A 10,126-nucleotide genomic window follows, 5' to 3' on the forward strand; every position below is an offset into this window, starting at 1 on the left:
TTTCTGCGCTTCCCTCGGGGATGCTGTAGGCGGTTTCCCCGCTTCGGAAGGGGCAATCCTCCGAGCAGCGTGGGGGAAGAAGGGGGTATCCCGGCCCCGTCCGTCCCTCTTCTTTCCCCCGGGCATCTCCCCTTTTTTAATTTCCAAGAGCAGGCCGGTGCGGGGGCGGGCACGGTCGCCGCTGCCCCGCCCGGCGCAGCGCGGCGCAGCGCAGCGCACCGCGCCGGGGATGGCGCCGCTGGTGCTGTACCACTGGACGCAGTCCTTCTCCTCGCAGAAGGTGAGGGGGGAGGATGATGCCTGCAGGCCCCGGATCGCCCTCTCCCGCGGTGCCGGCGGTCCCTGCCTGCCTGCGGCGGGTGTGGGCAGAGGGAGGGCAGCGCCGGTGGTGTGCGGCCGCTGCTGGGCCGGGGCGGGCGGGGAGCCGGGGGCCGGGCCGGGTTGGCTCCGCAGCCCCGGGGGCATCTGTGTGGGGAGTGCTTCTCCTGGGGTAACACACGCACAACACTGCTACACACCCCCATGGTATCGTTGCAGGTGCGCTTGGCCATAGCCGAAAAAGCCCTGACGTGCGAAGAGCATGATGTGAACCTGCCGCTGAGTGAGCACAACGAGCCGTGGTTCATGCGCTTAAATTCCTCGGGAGAAGTACCTGTCCTGATCCATGGGGAAAACATCATCTGTGAGGCAACGCAGATTATCGATTACCTTGAAGCAACGTTCGTAGATGGTAATCCCACAGGCGTTTCGTTGTGAAAGCCTTCCCCGCGGTCCCGTCGTGTGCAGTAGTGTTGGGGTCAGCTCCGTATTGGTTCGCTCAGGACCAGAAAACATTTATAATCTCAAAAATAAATAGGCTCTTCTAATAGTTGGTGGTAGGGGGTGAAAACACATTCCTTTAAAATGAACTGAAGGCTTTCCAGCACCTTGACAAGCAGCTGTAGGTAAAAACCCACCGCTGTCCTCCATAGCCCTTCGGGAAGGATGGAGAAGTTGGTAATGGCAGTGCTGCCCTGTGCTAACCCTGTGGTGAGATCTCTGCAAAAAATCGTGTGTTGAACAGAGTGCAGCACAGCTTCTGCTCTTGTTGGGCAGCTCCTGCTTCTCGGCAACAAAAAAGAAAGCCGCACGTTACTGCTTAATTCTAGAATAATCTCAGGGGCTGGGGGGAGGAAGTGGAATGAGTTGATTATTTTTGGACCCAAAACAGAATGAAGAGGTAAAAAAGTAGGAAAAAAACCTCAGAAGTGATCACATGCAGGCTTTTGAAATTCTTTGTGTCTGTATTGCTGGAAAATAGACTGCCTCAATTTTTGAAGAAAATGCAGTTATATATCTATTTTTTTTTAAGCGTGAAGAGGCAGTGTTCTGTGTTTCAGGGGTTTAGTGCAGTGATCTCTAAGCCATGGAGAAAACTTCATTGTTAGAAGAACATAATATGTATTTAACACTGGTGTGTTCGTCAAATGAAGAGTCGGGGCCCAGGCAGATGGAGGGCAGGGTAAAACTCAGTGGTGTGCAGGAATACTTCTAACCGTGCGTTGAGTAGGATTCCTGTACTGTAATTTTTACAGCATTACAGCTGTAGTAATGTTTCAGCCATAACGACTTACTGCAGTCTCTGTTGTGCTCTACTGTGAGAGGGCTGAAGGGTTGTGTGCCACGATCTCCTGTCCCTAGAAGTGCAAACTAGATGCTGAATCCACTTCTCTGATTTGAAGGCCTCTTAAATACATGTTTACGTGGGTTGCTGCACGGGAATTGGAATTATTCAAACATTTTAAAATGCGGTATGTACATACGTGTTTTGCTGAGCTGCAATAACACTGTTAACAGCGGGGAATAGCGCAACTTTCTCAACTGTGGCTGTGTCGTCTGTGCCAGCTGGACATAACTGAAGTAGCTTTGGAAATACTGCTCTTGATCGGTTCTTCTTTTCTTGACTCTGTTTTTAACTTTGTATTGCAGAGGAAGTACCGAGATTAATGCCGGAAGAAGGGAGCATGTATTATCCAAGGGTGCAACACTATCGAGAGCTTTTAGACTCCTTGCCTATGGATGCCTACACGCACGGCTGCATCCTGCACCCCGAGTTAACAGTGGACTCCATGATTCCAGCCTACGCTACCAGCAGGATTCGTAGTATGTACTGGTATAGCTCTGAATGCCAATCAGTTAATAGGATGTTGCATTACCTTTGTCTTGTCTTCGGTGCACCTTAAGCAGCATATATCGAGCACAGGTTTCCAGTTTTAGTTGCAGTCTTTCATAATATACTTTCTATACATTTTGTAGTCTGTTATGATTTGAAGACGGGAAAGAGGAAGTGTTGTTTTGGAGGTGTCTGTGGAATTAAATTTCCTAATAATTGAAAATGTGCTTCTTGTGCATAACAGAAAATGGCAGCTGTGACAGCTGTGACTATTTTAATTTCTGATCTTTCTGTTTATGCATATAAAGCAATTTCTAGGGAACGGCGCTATTGCTGCTCACACCAAACCACTACACTGAAAGAAACCCATTTTTTGCCATTGTAAACTTGTAATAAGTTTACGTATTAAATTAAAGCAATTGCTTTCCTCTCAAAGAAGCGCAAAGGCAGATTAGCCTCAATGAAACAGAGTCTGTTTATCTAATGTATTACAAGAGAATGATCAGGCCCTTTTTGTATGAGGAATGTACTAGTGTCAACTTGGTGGTTAGGGGTTAGGAAGAAAAAAGAATTGTGAACAAGTAAGTAGCTTGTGTTCAGCTGACCAATGGAAGTTTAACATTAAAGCACAACTTAAGCCTGGGTGCAAATAATGCAACAATATAGAATCAGGATAAAGGATGAACCGGTGGTCTGGTAGAATGAACAGTAAAATGTCCTTCAGCTTCCTTGGGATTGGTATTTTACCTGATGGACTTTTACATGCATACCATTTTCCCGTGAAAAAAATATGTTAAGGGCAGAGGAAAAGGTTATGTTGCCCAGTCCCCTTTATAACAAAGAACATCCTGAAGTGAACTCCTGTTTCAAATCCAGTAGTTTGCAGAAATACTTAGGTTAAACAACATTTAGTGATATTCAGAAAAATCCTTGGCAAATAATCTTTCAGTTCTCATACCTCTCTCTTTCTTCTTTTTTTCTTCCCACCTCCTCCTCTCCCTTCCCGCCCCCCCCCCCCCCCCCAGGGTTTGGATGCCAGAACTGGACAGCAGATCCTGTTCTCTTTGGTGTCAGATAGGGAGATAAATATTTAAATCTTTATTCTTGTTTTTTTTACTGTATGTATGTTCAAGGACTCCAGCATTACTTTCAGCCACAGAACTGTGCTGGGAATCCTTGTTCAGCTGGTTGCGGATCACGACCTCAGTTTAGCTTTTCAGGACTGCTTGCAAACTTACAGCTCTCTCACCAAGAACCATAGCCTGTACCTTTTCCAGACTATATCTTTTGCTTCAATTTATATTTTACATTGGACTGTGTTGAAACATCGATTAGTTGCTTAGACCCAGTTTGTCAACCAGTCCAGACTACTGGGTATCACTGCCATGGTTTTTCTCGATTTAGGTCCTTTCTAGTCTTTGTGCCATGGAAAACTTTAATGAATGCTTTTTTTTTTTTTGTTTCCTTTTAAATATTATGAAAGAACTAAATAGTACTAGGACAAGGATCACATCCTGAGAACACGGCTGGATGACAATTCCATGTTTACAGTTATGTTCTGAGATCTCAGATTTATTTTTTTTGTCAATGTCCGTGCTTTATATCATGTTGTGTTGTTTTTTTTTTTTATATTTTAGAATGCTCCATAGAACAATGCAAAATACTGCAGAGATTTTGAAACATAATACTACACCATTACCAAATTCATAGTATCATAAAAGATGATACTGTCTTAGTTTGAGAAGTTCTATTTCCAACAAACTGTGTTATCCTCCCCCTTAACATTTTTGGCAAGTCAGTTCTCTCATTAGCCCCTCTGTTATGGTGTCAGAAGTAAAGTCGGGCAGTTAGTTTTCCTTACAGTTGCATGAGTTATCCTTTATAAAACGTCAGCACAGAATTAGTTTTCTTTCTGTCTGCTGGAAACTTCTGGAGCATTGCAGAGCATTTAGAAATCAGGTTTGGTCCAATGATCAATGGCTATTTAAAAATACTTTTTATAGAAAATTTACCAGGAGAGAGTTAGAATGGGTAATTTCAGTAAGATTAGTTAGCATTCGTTTTTTTTTTTTACTGAAGGAACATGAATTATTATCTTCTGTTGGTCTGCTCTTTTTTTTCCCCAAATGTGGATGGTAACTGTTCATTGAAAAATTGTACTTTACTCGTAGGCATTATTGATAGCTTTTCTGTTTTCACATGGTAGTAGTCAGTGCTTTTATTACAGTTCACTTTACAACGTTGTCATGTGTTCTGCTAGCTGTATGTGTTCTTCCCCTCTAGCTTTCAGTTGGTTTTAATTGTTGTCGGTTTACACACACACATTCATATTGGTAGAGCTAAAATAACTACTTGTCTAAATTGGTATGTTTTTTTATCTTTTTATACTTAAAAGCATAGCCTGCTTTCTTGATTTGAGGCATGTTTTCCGAATAGCTTGTGTATGTTCTTAAACAACTCCTTTGCTCGTTCAAACTTCTCCCAGATGGTTTAGTTTTCAGCTTTGAACAGTTGATCTTTTTCACAGTGCTCGATTATGTAGTAGCCAGTTATGTATTATGTTTATGCATACAAAATCCAATTAAGTAATTAATTGCATATATAAGATTTTAGTTGTGTGATTATATCCTTCAATTTCTCCATGTACTGTGTTGAAAGACGGCTTTCACAGTCATGTCAGGTTGAAACAAAGAATGTCTAAACTGGTGAGTTCACTGTTCTCTAGCAAGAATTTTTTATCAGTTTAATTTGTAAGACTTAATTGGAACTAAACTTAATTATCAAGTACAAGTGAGAGGTGATTCATGTCCTATAATTATTCTTTTGTTCTCATCTTATTACTAGAAGTATAGATAACTTATTCACTATCTTTTGGTACTCTAGATATGTAACTATGGCATTTTCAAGCAAAGCCCCATTTTAAGGAGGCAAAAGGCTGTACACATGTAGTAGAAATCACTGAAATTATCTTAAAGTTTTCACATCATTCCTTCTTTAAGTCACGTAATGGATGTTTTTCTAGAACATCCATATACTCTGTAATGAACATTTCCTAAATAGATAACAGATTTTGGTGTCACATTTTAGGTAACTGAAAACACCTGGGTTCCGTATTCAGTGGTATTTAGGCTTTATCTGTGGAATTATGCACATGACCTACAGCAACCTATGGAAAATCTCAGTATTGGCCTATCTGCACTTTTGCAGTATGAAAAGTATGTTAGGAACCCAGGAAGTGAGGTACAAAAACATGAGAGACCTAAGGTATTTGTTGTCAAATTTCACGGATTTAGCACCGTTTTTGGCAGTAGAATGTTTTTATCTGAATAAGAGAAAAATATTAACAAGAATTCCTCATTCTTGTCTGGGAGATCACCAGTTCATAGTGTTCATTGCAAATGGATGAGCAGAAGGTGTGGTGGGGTCAATTTATGCAGAAGTTAAGTTTTCAAAAACATGACATTTTTGAATTCCAACCTGGTGGTGATGCTTCACTGAAGTACCACTTCCCATTTCTTCAGTGTGATATTTGTACACAAGCTATTGATCAGTTCCTGTGGATGGCATTACCGGTACGTTTGGATATCTAATGTCATACCTTTGTTTTTTTTTTTGTATCAGGCCAAATAAGTAACACAGAATCAGAGTTGAAAAAACTTGCGGAAGAAAATCCAGACCTTCAAGATGCCTATATAGCAAAACAGAAGCGCCTTAAAGTAAGAAAATGCTTTGTATTCCGCCCCGCCATTATTATGAGCTTGTTCGCGTCAGATTTCTTCTGTCATAATATAAACATTTGTTTCACCTGTCATTACCAGTAATGTCATGCAGTGGTTTAACACTACAAGGCATGAAGCAGTCTGTGCCCTAAATCAGCTACACACTTCAAGTGTGTGCTGAAGTATTGGGCTGGTCACACTGACTTCAAAGGTAAGTACACATCAGGTGTTGGGATGCTGAGTACCCTGCAGGGTGAGGCAAACCTCGATATCTAGCATCTCTAATGTTTTTCTTCTGTTATCCGAATTGTCACCAGTATCCAATAGTATCCAGCTGACCGTGTGGAGAAAATAATCCCATTTTATGATAAGCACTGTAGTAGCTAAGTAAAAGTATCTCTGATAAAAGTATAAACTCTGTGCAATGATTAAAACGCTAACCTGTGTATATATTTAGTCTAAACTGCTGGATCATGATAATATAAAATACCTAAAGAAAATACTGGATGAACTGGAAAAAGTTTTGGATCAGGTTGAGACTGAATTGCAGCGGCGAAATGAAGAAACACCAGGTAAGGAATTACTCTTGCTAAATCCTGTTGCTGCTTATGTTCAGGGAGACTGAGTACGCTTGTTGACAGCACAATTATTGGACTGGTTTTAATGTATCTGATTTGATACTTTTAGCATATACTGATCTAACGTGACATAAGGGATCAATACTGTTTTAAATACTAGTTTGGTTTACTGATGCTCTCAATGAGTTCTCACTGTCTTATGAGAGTGTTTCATCACATTTTAAGCATAGCAAGTATAATTAGCTGCAGAATTTTGCAGTACTTGATCAACAAAATAAGAAAGAACAACTACAGAATGTTCTTGTTGTGGTTGTAGGCCTCAGTTCACTATAATATATCGTGACAATGTTTAACACAGATTTATTACAATCTTGTTTAAATACTGTGCTGATATTTGTGCTATATGCAGAATTAGCAATCTGATTATGTGCTCTAATCATTAAGCAACTCTCTTCCCTCACCGTCTTGGAAAGCAGTGGTGTTTACCTGACGTCCACCCAAATGAAAGTTGAATTTTGTTTAAATGGGATTAGTCTTCTGCTTATTCAGAGTCTGGTCCAACTCCCAGTGGTGCTAATAGGAATCCTCCCTCTGACTTCACTGGGAGCTGCATGAAGTGTCAGTCAGTATCAACTGCAGATCAACTCGGATCAATAACTCTTTGCATTTGGCTGTATAAATAGCTATTGTAGTAATTATCAGTTACTACCAAGACAGTAGATTTGAACCAGCAATTGAAAACCCAGATTAAATTTTCTACTGACTCAACAGTGAAAGAGTCACAGAAAATGTTTTAACTCACAAAGATTGGTAGGATTTTGTTCAGCAAACTGAGTATGCCACCATTTCTAGCAGTCCCTTTGCTTTCTCTGCTAAATAACCTCTTCAAGGAGCCAACTGATACAGTATTGATGAGCGTAGGAAATCTGCCAAGATCACAGAATTTCCTAAAACATTGGACTGTTACGTGCCTCGTGGAATTTTGTCTGAGGTCTGTATTCACATTTTTGAGGTTTGTAACCAATGCTTCTCTAGGTCCTGGTCAACCTCTGAGCTTCTGCATCTCTTGCTACTGCTCAAATTCCTCACTCACTGTGGCTGCCACTGCAGGCATCTTTCTTTCACACAGGTTAGCTTTGTTGGTCTTTCTTTCCATCATCTTACTGAATGCACTGGCTGAATCCCCAGGTATCCTTTCAGCAACATAGGATACGCTCACTCTCTGTAGAGGCATTTCTTCTAGACCTGCACAACCGGTCGAAATGGACTGGTACCAGTGGTGTGCCAAACTATTGCTTTCCTTTGGTGGCAAATGAGTTGAAAAGGAAACTGCAGAATTTCTCTGTTTCCACGGAGCTGCTGCACAACATTCATGCCAGTGGTTTGGCGTGCCTGTTGTGTGGGAAGAACTGCAAAAGGTTGCAAATGAGGACGGAACAACATAGTCCTGTTTAAGATCTAGACTCCAACTAGATCATGCTGGCAGCTAAGCTAACCACCAAATTTCATATCCTGGGTTTCAAAAGCTTTTGGTGGAGTCAGCCCTTTCAGGGGGTGATGGGTCAGATCACTGAAGTTTGAGGTGTGATGCTGCCCAGCAGTGCCTGGTCTGAGCCATCCCAGGAAGATTCACCTCTTTCCTTTGACTGGAGAGAGTACCTGGGGTCTCCATCTGTGCTCCTGACTAGCAGTGGGCAGTGTGAACGTCCATCGCTTCTCAAACTTCTCAATATAAAAACCCCATGCTTAGGGGTCTAGCAGGCACAAAGGAAAGATGGGTAGACAAACCATCATCTTGCTGAGCTTGTGCGTTTGGTGCAGGTCAGTCATCTCAGTCATTTCTTTTTGACTTGAATGTCTCCAGCAAATTAGCAGTTCTTGAGTCAATGCCATACGGCTGAGTGACACAGGCAAGATGATAAATTCTTCAGGCAAGTGGTAGCTTTTCAGTAAAAGCGAAGCTGCCTTCCTTCCTCCCACTTCTGTTTAATCCAGATTTGAGAAATGTAGTTGGGGAAAATAAGTGTTTACTGTGAGTTTTCGGTTTTGGACCTGAAATGTGGCTCTTTTTTCCTTGACAAATGTAGGCCAGGCTGCTGATCTTAAGACTTTGCAATATTGTGTGAAGAATGGACAGAGTAAAATGTTCATTGATTAAAGTCATCTCTTAGCTGAAGTGTTGGTAGTGTTTGTTAGACAGCATTTTGAAATAGCACTAAACTAAACGTTAGCCCATGGAGGCTTCTACGCATGATTGTATTCCATTAGCTCCTAATTCTTTATGTTTTATCTCTGCTTAGAAGATGAAAATCAGCCTTGGCTCTGTGGTGATTTCTTCAGTCTGGCAGATGTATCACTTGCTGTCACATTACATCGTCTGAAGTTTCTGGGATTAGCAAGAAGAAACTGGGGAAATGGAAAGAGGCCCAACTTGGAAGCCTATTATGAGCGCGTCCTGAAGAGAAAAGCATTTTACAAGGTTTTAGGACACGTCAACAATATATTAATCTCGGCCGTTCTGCCAACGGCGTTCCGTGTGGCCAAGAAGAGGGCACCCAGGGTTCTTGGCACCACCCTGCTGGTCAGCATGCTGGCGGGAGTGGGTTATCTTGCTTTCATGTGTCTTCGCAAGAGGTTTGCCAACATGATGTTATCCATTAGAACCAGGCAAAATTATTTTTAGACCTGTCTGTCCCTGATGGTGAGTGGAGGCCATCTCTACCCTCCAGGAAAATATCTCCAGTAAAATATAAAAGTAGAAGAAAGGTTACGTCTGTGAATTAGGACATTGTCACACAGTAATTGTCTCCTGCTGTTGTATAACTGGATTGGCAATGACGAGATATTTGTGGAAAATAATGTTAGGGGGACAACAAAAGAAAGAAGAGACTTTCTTTTGAGATGAGGAGCTATAAAGGCTGTGACAGTGCTTTGTTAAAATGGTTATTGTCTCCTTTACCCAGTAGCTGACCTAATTATAATGCTTTTATTTAATAGATATGCAGCAATGTGATAGCTCTTCACTGTGGGTGAAATGCATTACTGTGCAGAAACCAGCATTGTTGAAATACTGAAAATAGCACTTTAAATGCTCGGAGTAGGATTTAAGTGGAACATAGGCCTGTTGTGTATGGGAGTGAGTGTCCCTATTGATTAATGTCTATTGATTCACAGTTGGACCTTTAGGAATGTTAAAAGGTAGTCTTGTGGAGCCACTTTTGCCACTGTACGTTCATGCGGTTGTACAGGAAGAGACCTGAGACACATATGAACATCAGTGATTTGTGGGCCACATGAGTGAAATTCTCCAGAGGCATCAGCAGTCAACAGATGCTAGACTTCTGCCGAAGTACAAAATGCGAGTGAAAAAACTGACACTTGTCTTTTGAAAGCCTTTTGGGTAGCCTTTGGCCCAGCCAGGTCCCCAGCTCAGGCACAAGCCCTGGCTGAGTCAAACCAAACTCTCTTGGTGCACATTTCCTGCTTTCGTTGGGATGGCTTGATACGGTTGTCTCCATATTAGTGTCCCATGTACCCTTTCTTGTTTCCACTCTGAGCACTGGCTATTTTTTTGCACAGTACTTGGCTACGTTAGCAATTGCACGTGCCTCTATTAAATGTTAGCCCACAGTGTGCCACAGCCAATGGGAAAATGTATGCACAACAATGCATTTTGT

General features: G+C 41.9%; 1 protein-coding gene across 1 annotated transcript; it reads left to right on the plus strand.

Moving 5' to 3' along the window:
* Positions 1–229: 229 nt before the first annotated feature.
* On the plus strand, positions 230–9,132 carry GDAP1 (ganglioside induced differentiation associated protein 1; the record flags this gene model as incomplete). The annotated part of the gene is made up of 6 exons (XM_082479470.1): positions 230–280; positions 538–730; positions 1,969–2,142; positions 5,774–5,868; positions 6,329–6,443; positions 8,750–9,132. The coding sequence occupies 6 exons, from the start codon at positions 230–232 to the stop codon at positions 9,130–9,132; spliced, it is 1,011 nt and encodes a 336-aa protein (XP_082335596.1).
* Positions 9,133–10,126: the final 994 nt, after the last annotated feature.

This window comes from Vanellus vanellus (assembly GCF_965231255.1).
Source record: "Vanellus vanellus genome assembly, chromosome: 2".
NCBI lineage: Eukaryota > Metazoa > Chordata > Aves > Charadriiformes > Charadriidae > Vanellus > Vanellus vanellus.